This window comes from Podarcis vaucheri, assembly GCF_965113315.1.
Source record: "Podarcis vaucheri genome assembly, chromosome: 13".
Classification (NCBI taxonomy): Eukaryota; Metazoa; Chordata; class Lepidosauria; order Squamata; family Lacertidae; genus Podarcis; species Podarcis vaucheri.
In genome coordinates, this window is record NC_138751.1 from 21,208,835 (window position 1) to 21,228,889 (window position 20,055).

Here is a 20,055-nt window from a genome sequence, read left to right on the forward strand (position 1 = left end):
CGGGGACGTCGGACAGAACCAGGCGAGCCGAAAGGAGTGGGCGCCGGAGACAGGCGCAGTCCAGCAATGCTGTTCAGGCTGTGGGACTTCTCATAGCCTGTTGGAAGCGCTGTGGGGAAAGGAGAGAAGTGAAAGGGGTGAACAGGGGAAGAGGAACACAGGTCAAGTTATGGCCCTGACTCTCTCACAGTAGGGACTCTGGCACTAGCAACCATAGCAGTATGCTAGAGGAGGGAGCTGCCCTCTGCTACACTTCATATGCCTGATATACTAGATTCTTGGTCCTCTTAGCTCAGCACTGGCCACATCTGGAGATTTGTTGATGGCTTCATACATTCAATGAAGCTGTACCTGCGCACTGTGGCCTGGTGCTTCTCTTTCAACCTTCCCTTCATGCCCTGGGATTTGGCAAAGATTTTGCTTTTACCAAAAGTTCCCTATTAGGTCTGAAGCAAGGAACTTTGTCTTGACGCTGATTAACAAACCAAGATAATTTTGGCTGAGCAAATCCCAGCTTGTTAAATGACATTAAGCCAAATTTATGAAGGTTTATGAAGCCGCTGGCTGATGTTCAAACATAGCCACTGTCTTACTCTAATTGCCAGCAGTTCTCCAAGGTTTCAAGCCGAGGTCTTTCTCAGACTTGCCACTTGAAAATTAAAGGAATTGAATCTGGGGTGTTCTGCACACAGTGCTTGTGCTCTGCCGCTGAACTATAACCCTTCCCCAGTGCTGCTGCTCTAGATTGCTAGAGGGCAGAGTTGTAGCTATCAGCTCAGCAAGCTTCAGATGCCACATGCGGACAAAATGTCCCAGAAAGCTGTGCAAAGCCGCCAACCCTGGTTTGGGTTCCTTGGGCTGTCAGTCAGCCTGTGCCTGCCTGCTTCTCATACCACCATTCCTGACCATCTCCCAAATCAATGTTACCTTCTACAACCAGTCTCAGGCTCAACCTTCCATGTTGAACTTGGAAACATTATCCCACAATCATAGTTCTAAGCCAAAGCATTCCTTAACTGGAAGCTCTGTGGCCTCAGTCTTGAAGAGCATGAGCTGTTAGCTGAAACTGAACTTGCTGAGGGCCAAACTAGACGTGACCTTAAATGGATGCCTCTTTGCATTTAACATTCAGCCTTAAAAAACAAAGCAAAACTCTTAGCATCAGCTGGAGGGAGCTGATCATGTTTAGAACCACAGCAGCTGTGGAGGGAGGGGGAATCCTGCATCTGAAACTGGTACTGTACCGCACTGTGAAGAAATCTCCCATTTGCCCCAGTTTCTTCTTCCTGCAAAGATCAGCTTCAAAGGAACACTTTCTGTCAAGACCACAGCAAAGGAGGAAAAGGTTAAACTTTCCCTCCCTGCTTGGTAATGATATTGATAATTATTAGCCCCTGCCCCCAGTAGTGGCTGTTTTGCATTTTTGAAACCCAAAAAGACACATTAAGTATCACGGCTATTTTGGCCGTTAAGAATCTGCCTTGGCAAGCCATTGTTTCTTCTCATCCTATAATAAAGGGATGATAATAATAATAATAATAATAATAATAATAATAATAATAATAATTAGGACTACAGCTCAGCTGGGAAAGCTCAGTCAGTAGACCATGAGACTCTTAATCTCAGAGTCATGGATTTGAGCCTGACATTGAGCAAAATATTCCTGCACTGCAGTGGGTTAGACTAGATAACCCTTCCAACTCTGTGATTCTATGATACTATTCATAGAATAGTCTTAGTTGATTAAATCTGAATGAATTTGTGTTTGACCCAAATCATAATTTAGACGAAAAAGCCATACTTGTCTTTAGTTGGTTAACCTACCTGATTAATCAATTAAATGTTGCAGCCGTAATAATTAGGGCTGCTGTCAAGGGTTGCCACTGTTGACCCTCAGAGCCTCCTAGCCTGACTGCTCCTCCACTCTGCTCTTGATGCAGCCTGTTCATCTACCTTATATGGGTGAGGAGAACCTCTACATGCCTCTGCAGTAACCTCTGCATGTTTTGCCCTTTCCCTCTAGAAAGTGCTGTGAATTGGGCACAGAGGGTGAGGCCAGGAAATGGGCAATGGGAACAGTGGCAAGCAGAACAAAGTGGGCCTGTTTGGCTGATGGGAACACTGAGAATGTCTTGCCCAAGGGACTGTTCCCCCCCCCCCAAAAAAAAACCCCTCCTGAAATTAGCATTGCCAATAATAATACCGGCTTGGCTTACATGATTGCCATTTAAAGATTGTGGTGGGTTTTTTGTAAACATAATTAGAAAAAAGTAGCAAATAGTCTTTCATATAAGCTGATCTTATGCTGTGGGGAACTGACTATATGCTTTTCATTCTCTGGAGAATCCTAGTCTGGCTTCCTGCTGCTCCACCCTATATCATTTCCTACATCTCTCCTCTGTTTCCCTAGGAAGCAGAAATCCTCACTGCCCCCCATTACATGCTCACAGATAGGTTCCCCACAAAGCTAGGCATGCAACACAAGCAAAAACATGTACATCGTGCTCGCATTCCTCTTAAAACAGGCCAGGGGGACGAGATGCATGGGAATTGAGCCTGTTTTGAACTGTAACATAGTTGCTTAGCATATTATGTGTGGAAGGGGGGCAGGTAAGTGCCCTCGTGGCATCCTACGTGGCACCTAGGGGCAGAAGGTGATCACTACATGTGGTGTGTTCAGTCACAGCAGCTTCCAAGGGAAGGGACTGCAGTTTACAGTGCAGACAACACACAGTTGGAGCCTCTCTAAGAAAAAACTTATATACACAAAAACAAATGAAGATATAAATAGATACTTACATGTCACTGATCTGCCATCGGAGTACATAATAAAGGACACCTCGGAGCTGAATAACATGTAATCACATATGTATGCATGGGTTTGGAGGTCACAACAGACTGCATTATGTAGCATGAACTATGTATAAAATGTATGTGTTGGAACAATATGGTACTGGGTACGATGCAGACTGTGAACTAGAGCAGATATGTGTACGGATATTAATAGTATGCATTTAATCAGAATGTCTGATGGAGCAGTATGCAAAAATGACATCAACGGGGGTTGCATATTCTGCCCGTGGCCAAGCATGTATCACAATGCAGCCTTCCCCAATCTGGTGGCTTCCAGATGCTGCTGGCCTACAACTCCCAATAGCTCAGCCAGCATGGCCAGTGGTGAAGCATGATGGGAAATGTAGTCCAACAGCATCTAGAACGCACTGGGCTGTGGAAGGCTGCCGTAGGGTGTGTGGACCTGCTTATCAGAATGCATGTAGTATGTGTTGCTAGTGTGTTAACACATGAACCACAACTGCAAGCATGTGCTGTGCTGGACCAATACGTAGCACGGTTATAAACAGTGTGTATGCATATTTATGAATACGGTGAAACTTCATGTACCACGTTTACAGCACACTACCTGTGACCCTGTGTGTCTGTGGCATGTCAATATATGTGCTGTGCACTTCTGCAGCACACTGTATGTTGGAGTAGGATGTCTTAGAAACTATGCTGCATAACATGCACATGGAAAACATGCCACCACATATGCCTGTGGCATACTACATGCCATGTAATGTGTTATGTTATGCATGCATGCAGATAAGCAGTGTCTATACAGCATGCTCTGTTTACCAGACTAGCATGTTACTGGATGTTTAAAGTATGCAATACAGAGATGTCAGCCTTTTCTTCAGGGTATCACACTAAACCTACTGCAAAGCAAGGCCCAGTTTCTCTGCCCATGAAAGCCTCACAGTGAGGCTTACCTGCATGTGGAAGAGCTGCTCCACCATGGAGACAGCTGCATCTCAACACCACTACACAAAGGATCCGTGCATGAACAAGTGCTCCCAACTCAGCTCTGATCAGGGTGCAGAAAAAGGACCTTATTGCACAGAGTGTGATACCCTGAGGATTCCCATCTGCCAGGCAGCCCACCCCAGGAGCAGAAGCGACAACACGCTGAGATTGGATTGAAAGCATTGAGCAGGGCTGACCTGCCTCCGGGGGGGCGCTGGAGTTCACATGCCCAGCCAGTCTCAGGCGGTAATCAGAGCTGGAGACAGAGAAAGACACGGAGACCTGATCACACCGCGCTGAAAATGCTAAGCAGGACAGGTTGTGCAAGCGGCAAAGAGCAATGTTCACTTCCTTTGTGTGCATGAGAAAGGGGGTTAATTTTGCAAGGAACTGATGCACACTTACTGATGCACACAACGGGAATGAGGAGGGGGAGAAAAACGGCACGTGCAAAAGTGCACATTCCTCATGCTGCCAGGTGCACTTTTCAATGGCACAGGCAGCACTTGCATGAGAGTCAAATTTGCACATTCTGAGGATTGCTTCACAGATGTTTCCTGTGTACAAGTCACTTCTGTGAAACAAAACTTCAGACACACGGAGCTTATCTCTTCTATTTGCATATGCAAGTTTTCATAACCATGTGCAACCCAGCAGTAAGTTGCACATTTAGCCCATTTTGCAAGAGCAGAAAAAGCTTCACCTGCAAACAGGTACAAATGCAGATGTGCAAACACTTTGATTGTGTTTGTCACATTTCCTTTCATTTGCTTATCCAGGTTTTGCATGTGCAGATGGAGAGCAGAGCTTCCCTGGCATGCAGCACTTTTTGAACATGTTCACCAGGTGCCCAGTTTCACACTTACCTCTTCTTTACTTACACACACACACACACACACACACACACACAAAATTTGATTTTACAACCACAACAAAGGTGCACCTTTATCTCCTTCACACTTTTAAATAGGATTTTGCACATAGGTCTCAATTCCATATGCATGGCAATCTGCACCAGGAAACAGGATAGTGGAGATTGTCTACAGATGGAGAGAGGAGTGCAGCCACAGGATTTGCAATAGTGGCTTTCTGGCACCAGACCCGTTGGACAGCAGTTTAGAAAGGGGATGCTGGGGATGGGCGAGTGTGTAGCTAATCCTAGGAAACCTCAAGGGCAGGCAGAATTAGTCATTCACCTTCTCATCTGGGGTGAGTTAAGAACTGCATCCAAGCAACCATGCATACAACCTTCATCTAAATTGATGCCTTTGTTTCTTTAACACCACAGATGGATAAGAAAAGGAGATTAGACAGGCAAACAACTAGGGTTGCCATATTTCAAACAGTGAAAATCCGGTTGTTGTGCTTTATTTATTTATTTTTATTTTTGAATAATTTTCTTCTGGCAAATTCGCAAAAGAAAGGATGTTTTTAAGCTATTTTTTAAGGAAAATCACCAAAAAACAACATTGTGCCAACACAGGTTGCCATATGTCCGGATTTTCCCGGACATTTTTTTAAAAAAGCAGATTATGCCCGGACACTGCTTCCAACTGCAGCTTTCAGGATATGTCTGGGAAATTCCGGACGTATGGAGACCCTAGAATGGTCTTTTTCACAAGTCTGGTGTAAGAAGGCATTCTTTCTGATGCTCTCCTCCACTTTCCCACCCCACCCCCATGCATTGGACGCTGGGGTGAGGCTGCAAGAGGTGTCAGCCTCATCCAAACGGCTCCCTGTGGAAAACGGAAAATATTCCCCCTGGGTGCAAAAAACAAGCAGGCTAAGGTGTGTGGAGTGAGTTACGTACCTGGCTCACGCGGTCGGGGCGTTACGAGAATACAGGGTGGACCCTACAAGACGTATGAAATGGGGCATTAATTGGAATCAAATATTGGTGCAGCCCATCTTTGGGGAGAACACGAGGGGAGCCCAGCATCTTAATAGGTCCTTGTGCAGTTCAAATATACTTATCCTTTGTGCTAACCTATCCCTATTTCCTTTTATGCTTCTAGCCTTACACCAAATCAAGCCCACACTCCCAAGTGCACTTCATTCCCCCATCCCTCTTCCTCACCATCCCTGCTGACTCCTCCAGCAACACACATTTCTCAGTTTCATCTTCTGAGCATGATTCTTTACTCTGTGAGTGTGTGTTGTGGAGTACAGCTCCTGCACTCATCCCCACCCTGTTGTGTCTCTATGGGCATCCTCAAATCCAGAGCTATGGGGCCCCCCAATCGTGTTCCCTTCTGTGGACAGGCGCAATATTTGCCCTGAAAATGAAAACAGACAATATGAAATAAGCCACAAGCACATGGGATACCGGGGTGGGTGGGTTGTAAAGACATCTGAGTGCCTATAGTTATGAAAGGTGGGGAAAGGGGTAGAAATATAGAGCTCCCCTCTCAAAGCAAACAGAATTCAGAGCTGTTTCATGATGGGCCTAGTTTAGAGACAACATCCCTACCAGAAACTTAAGCTGCAGTCCTGTACACACTTATACAGAATGCTCCCATTGAGTGGTGGGACTAAGAATACATAACTGCATATACTCGCATTCATATTTTCTTGCCTTGCCTCTCCCCTTTGTCCCTCTCACTGTCAAAATTGAGATTGTAAGCTCCTTGGGGTAGGGGCTCTTTGTTTTTTGTTTTACTTTGTTAAGCTTGAGTTGTGATTTTGAAAATAATAGACCTGGCTTGCCAGTAGTACATGTGAAAAGGATCTAGGGGTCTAGAATGACTCTTGGAGTCCCTTCCAACTCTGCGATACTATGACATGGTCTACCAACCTATCAGCATTTCATTGTAATTTACTGCTTATTAATAGTCTAGGATGACTGGTCAATGGCTGGCTGATCAACAGACGCTACTAGTCAGGAGAAGGCCACTAGATAGGAGAGGAATCTCTCTGGTCCTTTGAACAAGGTCACTTCTACACTACCTGTTTAATGAGTGTTTATTCTGATTTTTTTTTTGAGAGATTAGATGCTATCAGCACATTCCCCCTGATTTGTTTGTGGGGAGAATAGATAGTGCTGTGTCAAGCAAGTGTTATCCCTAAGTTTCCAGTTTCTGTCACCTTCTGTTTTTGGGTGTGGGCGGGGTGGGGCAGCAGGTTTGTTGTACAGGACTTCCCAATCAACTATAATTGCACAGCCTGAATTTGCCAGTATGTGACTGAATCCTACCCCAAAATAGTGACAGTCTGGAAGCGCCCTGAGATACCTATCAGAACTTGGAGAAAGTAATGCTTTTTCTGGTGAACAGTGGGACTGGCGTGTGTGTGTGTGTGTGTGTGTGTGTGTGTGTGTGTGTGTGTGTAAAAAGAGCGAGTGACTGCAAAGTAGCAGTCCAGAAGGCTCAGAGCAAAGGGTTTCTATGTGGAGTTCGTTGAAATGAGTGATGGAGCCTGGGGGTTGCCCAAGATGCTCTCTCCCTGTAGCAGTGCCTGCTCGCTTCCACTTATATTCTGCTGGTATATTTGTCAAACAAATATATTGCCAAGGCACTCTTAGTGAATCTCTACCAGTGCTTTCCTATCCAAAGGAAATTAAGCCCACTGGTGCTGCCTCCAGAATTTCTCACAGCTCAGTGAAGGGGGTGTTTTTTGTGCAACTGTATGCTAAATGCATTTCACACATATGCAGGGCCTCTGGGGAACTGTGTGCAGTGTCTGTTCAAGGACAGGTTTCAGTTCATTCCAATCACCATGTCATTTTGGATTTTGAGAAAGGCAAGGCTAAACAGCTTTGCACAAATCACACAAGCAGAGCCCCCCCTCCTTCCATGGAAATTTGAAGTAATACAGGTTTATAAATTGATGCATGAGGTGGAGAAAGTGGTTCAAGAGAAGTGGGGCTGGATCCAGGTTTTAGGGGCTGCCTGAGCAGGCTCTTCTTAACGCCCTCTAGTGCCTACCCTCACTTGAGAGTCCTGCATTCCAGGGGGCTGGACCAGATGACCCTCAGGGTCCCTTCCAACTCTACAGTTCTATGATTCTGTGATTTGTGCATGCATGTGAACAGCTTTGCCTGATGACAGTGGCTCGTTATGTCACCAACAGGTAAGCCCAAGAGCAGGCATAGGCAAACTCCGGCCCTCCAGATGTTTGGGACTACAATTTCCCTGATCACTGGTCCTGTTAGCTAGGGATGATGGGAATGCCTGCCCAAGAGTGTAACACCCCTGCAAGCAAGTGCCAGAGAGAGGCTGGTGGATGGTCCACTTTTTCTTCATGGTGTTCACCAGCTTGTTCACTTATAAGGCAACAAAAGCTAAAGGGGCGTCCCCCTCGTATGCCCTCACTCACTTCCCCAACAGCACTCCTTCCGTCAGATATGCCAATCAGCAAGTGAGCATGGTATACGAGGCTAGTGCCACTGCCAGGAGCCAAAGTGAAGGGGGTGCTGGGGGCAGAACCAGCCAGTTGCCTCCCCCCTATGCCAGGTACCAAAGTCAGGCCATGTGAGAAGCTTCTCTCCTAATAATGGAGTTTGGAAATTGTTCAGTGAAATTGGCTGTTGATTCAGGATCAGGACAGACAAAAGAGGATCAGCCGCTTAGAAACTGTTGACTAGAATTCTGATCCGTTTTTGATGGTGTTGAATGACCAACTGGAACTCCTTCAGAAAGAAGAGTTGAATGGCAACAGCAGCAGAAGAAAAAGGAGAAGGAAAACCATATTTGGGAAGATCTAACAGGGCTCCCCTTAAACCCTAAACCCTACAGGTAGCATTGGTGGAATTGCCTCAGAGTCTCAGCGTTATGTGTAGTCTGCAGTAAAAATGGAGAGCAGCATTCTGTGCCAAGATAACTTCAATGCAGCAACACTAATGGGGGGGGAGTGTGTTGAAACCTGCAACCTATATAAATGTGCAAATCTATCTATATCTATCTATCTATCTATCTATCTATCTATCTATCTATCTATCTATCTATCTATTCTAGGGGCCTTATTTTGACATTACTATGCCCACCACACCAGGGAGAACCAATAAAGCCCAGTCCTCTTCCTCCAGGGAAATCCTGAAGATCCAGCTAGATGCTACGTAGGTTAGTAGCGATCCAGCAGGTCCTGTATGACCTCATTCTCTTGCATTCTCCAACGAGCCCCAAAATGGCTGCTTCTGTTTCTTTCTTGGCATTTTTTCGTATTTGCTTTCCTCTCTATGCAACTATGGGTGGAGCATTTTGGTTCCTCACTTCAACTGGTTTATTCTTCACCTGAGCCCTTCCAGAAATGCAGCTGGTAACTCTAGGTGCTGGAGGAGGGGAGCTGCAAAGTGGTCAATGGTGGCGAGTTTTGCAGGGAAGGCAAGCGACAAGGAGGACTAAACTGCAAGAGTGAGTAATGGGGTGGGGAGTGGGGTGATGTGGGGAGCCTACTCACCAATTCCCTGCATTCCAGGCATCCTACTCATGCTTCCAGGGGGCCGCGTTGGCATTGTAGTCATGCAGGTACCAGGAGGTGGCAGAGGAGTCTGATGCTGGCTGCGGCAGGCGGCGGGCGCCTATGGGGCCCGGGTTTGGTGGGCAGTGGGGTAGAGGGAGAAGGATAGGGGGTAGGAGCAATGGATGGAAATGAAAAGGGGGTAGGAGAAACAGACAGAGGATGTGTGAGGAGGAGGCACTGAAGATGGGCATGTGATGAAGTAGAGGAAGGCACAGCTGTGAAACACCCCTCTCCCACCCCTCACCCCTCTCTTGCCCATCTCCCAACCTGAGCTCAGGACTCCTGGTGCCCAGACTCACCTGTCCTGATACATTGGGTTTCCCTTCCTCAGGAGTCCTGCTTTTTTTAGCTTTTAGCTTCTAACGCACTACCACTAAGAGGTAAATCTGCATGATATCATGGTTAGGACGCTTGCCGTAGATGAGAGAGACCTGGGTTCAAATCCCCACTTAACCACGGAATTCACTAGGCGGCACTATCTCTGTGCCTAACCTAACTCACTGTGCGGTTTATGAGGATAAAAGTAGTGGGGAATAATTCTCTGTGCAGGCTTCAGAGAGGAAGTGGAGGGCTATTAGTATGTCATGTTTAATGACAGAGCAGACTTCTGCCTCAATCATTCTAAGCTGTTTTTAAACTACAGCTATAATTTTCATTGCTTTATTATTACTTAATTATGACTGGATAGTGCTTTTGTTTAATAAATGTGGCATTATTATTATTATTATTAACTAACAAAGCTGCTTGCATATTTTATTTATTATTACTTGGCTTGAAATTAATTTCTTGTTAAAAGAGGCAGGTGATCTCCTGCTATGCTTATCCTGATTTGGGACAGTAGACTCCAGCGGTCACGTCATTTTCACTGCTGCTTGCTGGCTTGCTTGATTCCCAATCTATCTGAACGAGCTGCAAAATTATTTAACAATGTCCTCAGTAAGGTACTATTGTTGGGACTTGGCATGGGGGAAGCCTCAAATCCCAGTTCAAGAATGAGTTCACCTTGGGCCAGTGACCATTAGTCAGCACAGCCCTACGTTGTGATGATGGTGGTGATGAAGAAAATGAGGGTGGCTTGTCTGCTGCCTTGACCACCTTAGAGGAAAGGTGGCATATAATGAAAGCCAGTAACATACAGCATCTTGTAGATGTTTTTGTTTGGAGGCAATCTAGAAATAATGGTTAAATAAGAAGAGAAAAGCTGTGCTTTTAACAGGAAATCCTAGCAACTGAACCTGGGGCTATGTGTGCAAACTGTGAGCTCTACAGCTTAGCTGTAGCACCTTCCCTAAAATGGCCAAAGCATTGGTCAGGAATCAAACAGGTCTCCCTTGTGACACATCAAGACCATGAGGTATAGGAAGGGGGGCAGTGGGGGCAGACAGCCCTGGGTGCCCTCACTGAGGGGGGTAACATTCGGCATGCCGCCCACGACTCCCAGGCCTACCCCGAGCCGTCGGGGTAAGGGGGGGAGCTGCGCCACTTTGCCGGTGCCATTCCCCCCTTTCCCTTTCATTTTGACAGCTTGGGGGAGGCTTGGGAGTCGCGGGCGGGCAGCATGCTGAATGTCCGCCATGGGCGGCTCGCTCCGGGCACTCAAGTGGCTATCCCGCACCTGGGAGGGCACCCTCCACACCACATACCCCTCGGGAGCTCGTCCACCCTGGGCAGCAAGGGCATATGCTCCACCGCTGCACTGACCCAGAAAATAATGGTGTGCAGCACTGAGGAAACAGCAGCACACGAGCTTAAAACAAAATAAAACCCTATGATTCTGTGACTCACTCCCATCAGCCCCATCCTGCCTTGCCTAAGAATTTTTCTGTGGTGCAGATGGTATTCAGCAGTCTCCTCATGCTGGCCAGGCTACCAATGTCCTAAATTTTCCACCAGCTGGGAACACAGCTCTCTCTCTCCCCCTACCCTCCCATGAAGGAACATCCATTATATTCTGAGCTACAGGGAATATGATAGGCAACTAGTGCAAGGCACAGGATGGACTACACCACCCCATTGGAAACATGACTATGCTGAACAGAAGACCCACTCCCTCGTTTACTTAGCATAATGTTTAACCCAGCAGTCCTTGGCTTGATCTCTCTCCCTCTTCATATCAAGTTTTAATTTTATTTTATTGTGTGTGCGCGCGTGCTCAGCCTTGGTGCTATGCAATAAGAAAATTTCCATTTGCAGACATCTGGATTAACAATGATGCACAAAGCAGTGGCCTATTTCCCATGTTAATTTGCATACATTTGGATTAGGATGTAAAGAGCACTTAATCTCCAAGAGGTATGAGGGCACAAATCACCCCCTACTATCTGTCCTAAAAATTCTGCTCCCCAATATTAAATCTGGCATAACACTTTGCAGCTATTCAGTGGAACTGATGCTCTGCACATGCTCAGACATTCTATTTATTTTACTGTAATGTATTCCGGGAATGAGCCCTGCTACTGAAATCAGATTCTGTAGCTGTGTGCCTTAACTCAAACCTCACCTCCAACATTTTGTTACAGTTTGCACCCATTGAGATTTATTAATCTCTATAAGTAAATCAGCAGTGGTCTTGCCCTGAGTATTATATTTGATTTAAAAGCATATGTCAGTGAATATTCACATACTTAGGGCTTAATAAGTGTATGCAAATGAACAGTACATTGAGTATTTTTAAAAACGTGTTTGTAGATTAAAATCCCAGATGAACAGCTGGTCTAATCTCTTAACTGCAAACATACGAAAGATGCTGTAAGCACTCTAGAAGGGTACTCTCTATTTGCATGGGGGCAACAGATTGGCTTAACAGCCCCAGCTGATGTCCAGTTTGAACTGATTGGGTGCCAAGCATTTCACAGATGAAAACAGGAACATGCTTGTCATACTCCTCATTCAAAAGAGCCCTCCACGGCATGTTAATGAAGACTCTACTCTGTCCATTGCATGCTTTATTTCTTTAGTCTGCAATAGCCTGTCCTTCACAAGGTGGTTGTTATTTTGATTAAAGATATATTTGAAACCACAAAACTGTCTAGTAATGGATCACAACCCAAAGTATACCCCAGCACCTGCAGTGAGTAATATGGTAGGTTGTGCACAGCACACAAGGCAAAAATAGGGACACTGATTTACCAAGGCCGGTTAACCCAAAATAGGGGCTGTCCGTCATAAACTGAAACAGTTGGAGCATACGGAGTTCTTGGATATCCCCCAGAGCCATCTGCGACACAGAGAGGTTCTGTGGCCAATGCACAGGAACTTCTAGGGGGAACAGGTGACATGGAAAGGGCTACTTCAGGGCAAGACATCGGAAAACTACCAGCCTGCTATCGCCACAGTAAACTAGTTGTGCTCCAATTCTAACTCCACTTTCTTGGAAGTAAGCCCAAGTCCTCAACAGGACTTAATTCTGAGTGGATGTGGTTAGGATTGTGCTGTTAGGCTCTAGGGTACCATAGCACTCTTTATACTTCAGCTAGTAAGCAAGAACATCAGAGCAATGCTTTCCCTTCCTTTTTTAATTTACATACACTGGGATTAATTAGCAATTGCTTATGAACAACAGGCTTTCTCCCCTCTGGCCCTTTACTTCTCTCTCTTATCCAGCAATCCAAAACCCACTTAACTCCAAAAAGGAGCCTCATATAAGTGAACAGGTGATCTCTCTCCACAGTGCCTGGTTAATGGATTGCGGCCTTAAGTCTGCTTTTCATGCATCATGTTTATCCTGAGGCTGTGATGTGATAAATTACCAAGTGGTATTTCAATAACACCACCGCTTTATTCATGCTTGTCCAGACATCTTTTTAATCTGGTGGTAAGATTGCTGTGGCTCTTTGCCAAGGACATTTCCGCCCACACATGTGCTCCTAGGTGATATCCCAGAATGCACTCTGGCATATCTGGGACCACTGAGACTGGCTTAAGTGTGCCAAGTGTGGGGAGGGGACAACTTTGCTTCTCCATGTTTGCTTGGAGGACCAAGAAAGGAAAATGGGGTCAAATGCAGTGAACAGAGGTAGATATTTTCTTTAGTGCACACACAAGGCTAGGTAGACCTTTACCCAATTAAAGCAAAAATTGTCCACTATGACACCCTGAACTCCACCTATGGTAATCAGGTGCAAATATTTGTTGATCAAAAGCACTGTTCTATTCAGCATCAGATTTTAATTTTTTAGAAACTAGCTTTAATGTAAATCTAGAGAGAGACTGCCAAAAGTAAGCACCATTTTAGCATTTGCATTCCCTCCTTTATGAGAAAGAGGAAATGCCTTTTCCAAGGTGATACCTTCTGTCACAAGTTTGTTGGTTTTTCTACATGTAAATATTTGATTGATGGATTAATGAACTAAAACTCTTATGAATAATAACAAAGATTTATTTTAATCAAATGGCAGATATTAAAAAAAAATTCACCAGGGACAGTTTCCCTTGCAAGAATACAAACAGCTAATTCTGTTAAAACTCCCTCTGTTACACATTTTGGTAGAACAAAAGGATTGTTTTCTTTTTTACTCACTATTACAGTAGCCAGTCGGGATCAAAATATGATTGTACACTTCACTGTCAGCTCCACCAATTAATACTAGTCCCTACATTAATCAACAAAACATTTAGTTGATTAACTGAGTAAAGCCTGAGGCTCTAATTAAGACCTGAAAAAAAATCAGAAGAACAAAGTTTTGGGGTACGTTTGTTTGTTTAGCTGATTGAAGCCTAACACTGACTATGAGAGGACAAAAGACTAAATAGAGGTTGGGAATTACAATTTGCTACCTTGTTAAACACAAAATACATTTAGCTGAACAGTGCACTTGGGTTCTTGCATTGTAATTGTGAGTACAGTAAACATAACCTTTACTGATGGATTGTGTTTGAAGTGCCAAAGTATTTTGTTATAAATTCCAGAGGGGTAGCTATATTATCTCTTGCAGCAAAAACAATTTAAGAGTCTTGTAGTCCTTTAAATTCCAACCAATTTATTATGGCATAAGCTTTCATGGACTCGAGCTCAGTGACATTTGTTAGTCTTTAAGGTGTCACAAGACTCCTTGAAAGTATTTTTGAGTAGGCTACTCCTGAACTTCAGGAATAACTTTCTCTCAGTCTCTCATGACCCTATTCCTCAGTAATCTTACATTAGTAGCTAGAATTGAGTATCAGCGGAGGTGAGGTGGGTGTAGAAGGACCCCTCTGGCCCATTAACAGAAAAGAGCAGGTTAAGCTTTTTTGGCAAACAGCTATGCATGATCAATTGCTAATGGTTGCAGAACAAGCAGCAGTTAAAGGGGCACCTATGCAGGTTTGGCTGAAAAACGGACAACACTAACCAGCCTCCACTTAACTAAGTGAGACTTGCTTCTAGGTAGATATGCATTGAATTGCAAGGATATCAGGGATGGATTCAAAATAGGCCCTGCTACCCATTTCAGATAAATGAAGGGAACTGTAGACAGATCAGTCACGTTAGCAATGAATTTCTTCCTAAGCACTACAATGTTTAATCAATAAACAATTACATTAATTGTTTAATAAAAATATCTGCTTGGTTTAAAAAGGTGCTTTGATTAATCAGACAGCAGATTCCATCGTCCCAAAAAGGTATTAGTTTTAATGCAGGCATCCTTAACAACTGCATATAGCAAACACACTTGAAAGAGGCATTTCTACTTTTACTGCACATATACACATAGTATGCATGTGAAAATCTCTCTTCTAAAATACCTGCTGTGATACAAACGTATCTGATGTATATAAAAAAATCCCCTTCAGAGGTACTGCTTTACCTATATTCAAATTTGTGCAAATCTAAATTTATTAATTGGCTAAAACTCATATAGTTCATCATCAGAGTTTCCTTTAATCCTGGTGACAGTCCTGGTATTTTCACCAATAAGCCTTGGGGGACCAGGTGAAACTCAGAGTTCATCCAGACTTCCTTTTGTGTCATGTTTCTAGGCACAGGTCTGTGCTTTAAATCTCCATGTCTGAGTGCTTTTTTTTTTTTGTCCCAGCACTTTCCCTGCGAAAACCCACTCTTTACCACTGAAAACAATCCTGTGGAAAACCTGAATTGCTGTTTGTTCTGATTCAGCATTAAGGAGCAGGTTTTCCTGAGGAAAGTGGTAGGGGGAAAATAAAAAGCTCTTAGACAGGGAAAGTGCAGATCCATGCCCAAGAAGGCACAGGGCAAAAAGTAAGTGTGGATCAGCCCTTAGGCTTGTTTTGCTAGTCAGGAAAGCTGGGAGATTCTGCCCTTTGCTGGAAACTGACTGCTGCATCAATTTATATGAGCCATGTGACTTGTAAGACAAGAAGAACTCTATTGTGCACCTGTGGTCCCTTTGCTTCCTTTTCCTGACACTGACTGCCCAAGACTGAAACCGCAAATTGATTAACTGGTTAAGTAATTAAAAACCTTTTTAGTTGACTAAAAAGACACTGCCAGTTAGTAAGACAACTCTTTTCTTAAAATAATAATAATTTGAAATGGTGCACAACCAACACCATCTGAGAAAAGCCATTCGCCAGTGCCTGCTGTAACATATACATGCACCACCAAAACCCAAAGGAAGTACACTTCCTTTCTTCAAAGCTATTGTTTTAGTCATCATACCAAACTGACTGATTAAAACTCACTTGGTTGATAGACTACAATTTCTTTAACCAAGTGATAACCTTAATTCTGCTTGATGAAGAATTCTGTGCAATTCAAAGGTCTGCATGCTGTTATGCCAAATGAAGTCTTCCCAGTAAAATATCATACCTATACCAAAACCTATTTTATGTCTCAAAAGCTGTGGACCAGAAAGATAATTGTCAAGATTTGGACCTAATGACAAGTGGCAAGCCGACAAGTCACTGCTCCCTTGAGCTCTCTGTAGTTGCTCCTTGCTCGCTTCTTGCCGATTCTCCCTGCTGTGTAACACCTCGAACATCTGTCGTGTTCTCTCCCTCGGTGGAAGTAAATACCTCGTCAGCTTTCATTTGCTGCCTCCTCCTGTTCCCCTGCTGTGACAGGCACAACCTTGTCCCTGTTTGAGAGGCTGCCTGCTGCTAAGATCAGCTTCTGACAGATGCTAGACCAGCAGTTATAAAACACTCAACACACGTTGCTGCTGATTCCTCTCCAGAGGGGCAATGTCCTCCCATACCTTTCCACAGTGAGATGGGCAAAACTAAGATCGGCTCTCGCCTAATTTAGGATGGAGGACTGCAAATGGAAGAGGTCTCATAAGAACTATTGGTAGGTTTTCCAGCAGTACTGAAATCAGATTGATCAGTGAGAGCAGTCCAGTGTTTAAATTGTAAATTCTAAATTGTAATGATGCCTTCCAATGTTAATAGCTAACTGCCCTGCCCTAACTAGCTTTTCTGTCTATGCAGATGGCTGAAATGTGGTTTTAAAGGTGTGTTTTTTTAAAAAGGGAATCCTAATATGTATAAATGACTATGAGAACCTATTAAACTGATTAATTTGTAACAAATACATTGGTAGAACCACTTTTCAGAAATCTGAAATTGACCTCCTTTCAGCCTCCTTTTTGTAAAAAAATAAAATACAAGTTCCTAAGCCTCTTTCTGGAAAAAAAAGTGCAGAAGGACAAACTCTCAAAGCCTAATGGGGGCAGGTCCAGAGACTTTCAACAGACAAGAGAAGAAATCCTATCCACATCCTATCCATGTTCCTCATCCCTGTATCCTGTACTGACTCCCCCTTGCATTGGCTTCCTTATCCAATTATAGCCAACTTTCACAATATTAAAAATTATAAATGAACCTATTTAAAGTACATAATTTGTGTTTTTTTCAGCAGAGAGACTAAAATTCTAGGTTGGGTTCCATAGGGACATAAACATTTTCCATCGAGCTCTAAATGTATACTTTCGTATTCTGAAGCTTGTCCCCCAACAAACCTCTCTTTAGCTTCACCTGAGTCCTGAAATAGTTTGGGGATTTGAGAACACTTTAAGAGAAATTGAGGAGTAGTGGTGGAAGCACTAATTGCATTCGTGACAATTTCTCATGAAACTACTATTGCCCAGAATTGTCAAACCACATTTTGAACTTCAAGAGTTTGCATAGGCAGCTTTAAAACAAGAAATGGCCCCAAAATGAATGAATGGAAAACACACCCCAGCTTATTTATTTTTGACTCATTATTCACTTAGGTTTACATCCTACCTAAGGCTCACAGCAAACATAATCTTTCTTGACTGCGCTCCTGAAAGGTAGCTTATTATTACTATTCCCATTTTATAGATGGGGAGTGGTGTTTATGGGGTCCATGTTTAAGTAAGGATTTAAAACCAGGTCAGTTGGGTTAGAGTCTGTTTTTTTTTCCTATTCAAAGGACAACAACAGCAGGGCAAGGGTGGGTAGGAGGGAGAATATTGGTAGGATTTTCATCACAACTAGTCACTGAAAATAAGGTAGTCTAGTCTTTGCTGCTGTTGTTTCCTTCAAAATGGTAGCTTCAGGAATGTGAAGAGCACCTACAGTCATTGTGGGACAGAATGATACAAGTAAGGGAGAAAACATGGAAGGAGATGGGGGACTGACACAAAGCAAGGGCTGACCAAAAAAGCATCTATTTGTTGAGTGGATGTGATAATGGAGCTGGGTGTGTGTGCAGGGAACATAACACAGGACTGAGCTGGTAATCTCGGAGGTCATGAAAATCACAGGAAGCAACTGGGAACGCTGGAAGGGGAGGACCTCCTTCTCCCTCCCCAATTTGAACCCAAATTGCTCAAGATCAATTGTGCTGGCGGGTTGCCAATTGAAAAGAAGCACTAGAGGGCGCTGTTCTTGGAACGATGGATGCTGTTGCTATGGTAGCAAAGATGGGCAAGTTGAGGCCTTCCAGTTGCTAGGGCATCATCTGCCTCATTTTAATTTGTCATGACCTTTTAACCCTCATGACAGGGTTATATTTAAACAAAGTACACATTAGCAGTTGCCTTTTTTTACCTCAGAAATGTGGCAATTTGAGGTTTTGCTGTGACAAGGGTTATGGAGGTGGTGGTGATGTGGGGAAGGGAGATGTCGTACTTGGACTACTTGTTTAGATGCTCTTGCGAAAGAGGCAGGGCAAAAATTATGCACATGGATGTACCTTTTCGGATGTTCCCATCAGGTGACTGACCAAAGTCACCTGTGGAGAGGAGAAAGCAGGCTCGGTCACGGTTGTAGCGTTCCCGACCGCCAGGTGTGACAGGTGACTTCTCCTCAGGTGACAGGGCCTGGTCTATGGTGGGGCAGTCCTCATTAGCCAATGCTGCATTTGCTGCATCACCATTCTGCTTGGAATCTGTGAACGGATAAGGGAAAGGGGTGAGATTGAAAAAAAGAGAAGTGACGCAGAAGTAAGAAGAAACTGAGGCTTTTTAATAGTACCTTTGCACCTTCCCCAGAATTCCCAGCTCAAAAAACAGACAAAAAACAAAACAACCACCTAGCTACCTTTCTCATCCTGAGATACAACAAATACTTTTTGGGAGTGTGGATGGAGCAAATTCTTAGGCAAACACAAATTTGCTTGTCTATAATCAAATCAATATTCTTCTAGCAGAAATACTTTACACCATTTAATCGTAATGAATGCTGCTGTAAGTTTTTTAAGTACGTACTCTGCAAATCAGATGTACATTACTGAATCGAGCAAGTTGATGCTTTGCATAATTGCCTTAAAATATATAAATGATGATCAATGTCCAAAGTGTAGAAATAAAATTTCAAAAAATCTTGCTAGATTTAAACTGTTTTGAAAACTTCGGGTCAGCTAAACCTTTCTGAGAAAATGAACTTTGGACTTTCCTCCACTTGCTATTATTATATTTGGGCCACATTCAAGTTCAGTTGATGTAAATTGATTACCTATTTCGCTACCCTTTTGTACTCACATTAAGATTTGCTCAAGCAAATGGGTAAAAAGAAGAAACTGTTGTCTCTGTTAACATGTGATTATGAGGATTCTTGTAATATGTGGAGTGTCGCTTGCGATAGGAATAGTGATTCCCTCCTTAAGGGAAACTTGGGAGTTGTATTATGTGGAAGAACTAGGAACCTCTTACAAAACATTTCTCAGGTTCTGTGAAGAAAATCATAGATTAAATAAATGCGTAGTGCAGAAGTGTTCTGAAAGAAAGCAGCTACAAAATGGCATTATTTATTTTTAGCACAGTTCGTTATTCAAACTGAAAACATAGTAAGTAGCTCATACACTTGTTGTGGCTACCAAGTAAAAATGTACAGATAAAGAACATTTGGGTTTGGAGGGGTTTTTTTAGGTTTTCATTCCTAGAGTTAAAATAGCCTGAAATAATATCCATTTTGTGATGGCCTTTTGATATGTGAATATCAAGAGCTGCTATCCCTTAATAAAAGCATCTTTGTGGTCCTCATTTAAGATAATGCTCCATATCAAGCCTCTCAGTTTTGATCAAACAACTTTGAGAAGGGGAGTTCTCCCCCTCTGATAACGACGCCTATCATTTGATCAGTAGAACTGGTGACGTTATTGTAGGTTAACATAGATAATTATATCTTATCTTGTGAGGCAATTATTCTAGAAAGGGGGACAGGGTCGCCCCTGCAGAGAACAGTTTTTCTGAGAGAGAAAGGCTTCATGAAATTGTGGAACAATATTGCAGACAGGAGGGAGCTTTACTGCATACAAAATAAAGGACTGAAAAACTCCCTTGCTGGCATGGTGCAGCCTTTAATTTCAAAAAAATGACATTAAAAACAAAATTTCAGAAAGGTCATGGGAAACTATTGAAGGTGATGTGT

General features: G+C 43.6%; 1 protein-coding gene and 1 long non-coding RNA gene across 11 annotated transcripts in view; one reads left to right on the plus strand and one right to left on the minus strand.

The window, feature by feature from the left end:
• Nucleotides 1–20,055, plus strand: part of LOC309517722 — a 129,375-nt gene that overhangs the window by 17,584 nt on the left and 91,736 nt on the right. The gene's annotated exons all lie outside the window — the stretch shown is intronic.
• Nucleotides 4–20,055, minus strand: part of LOC309517647 (voltage-gated potassium channel KCNC1-like) — a 50,168-nt gene continuing 30,116 nt past the window's right edge. The window contains exons 4-7 of one of the 7 annotated variants that reach the window (XR_014213216.1): nucleotides 18,380–18,574; nucleotides 5,615–5,657; nucleotides 4,002–4,060; nucleotides 64–109 (exon numbers count right to left, since the gene is read on the minus strand). Coding sequence is in view for 4 of the 7 variants with exons in the window: in XM_082196971.1 (XP_082053097.1) it covers nucleotides 9,222–9,319; nucleotides 18,380–18,574 (293 nt within the window). In the remaining 3 variants the exon portion in view is untranslated. Of the gene's footprint in view, nucleotides 110–2,827; nucleotides 2,847–4,001; nucleotides 4,061–5,614; nucleotides 5,658–9,198; nucleotides 9,320–18,379; nucleotides 18,575–20,055 lie in introns of those variants that run through there. The other 6 variants (XR_014213217.1, XR_014213218.1, XM_082196973.1 and 3 more) reach the window with 6 other exon arrangements.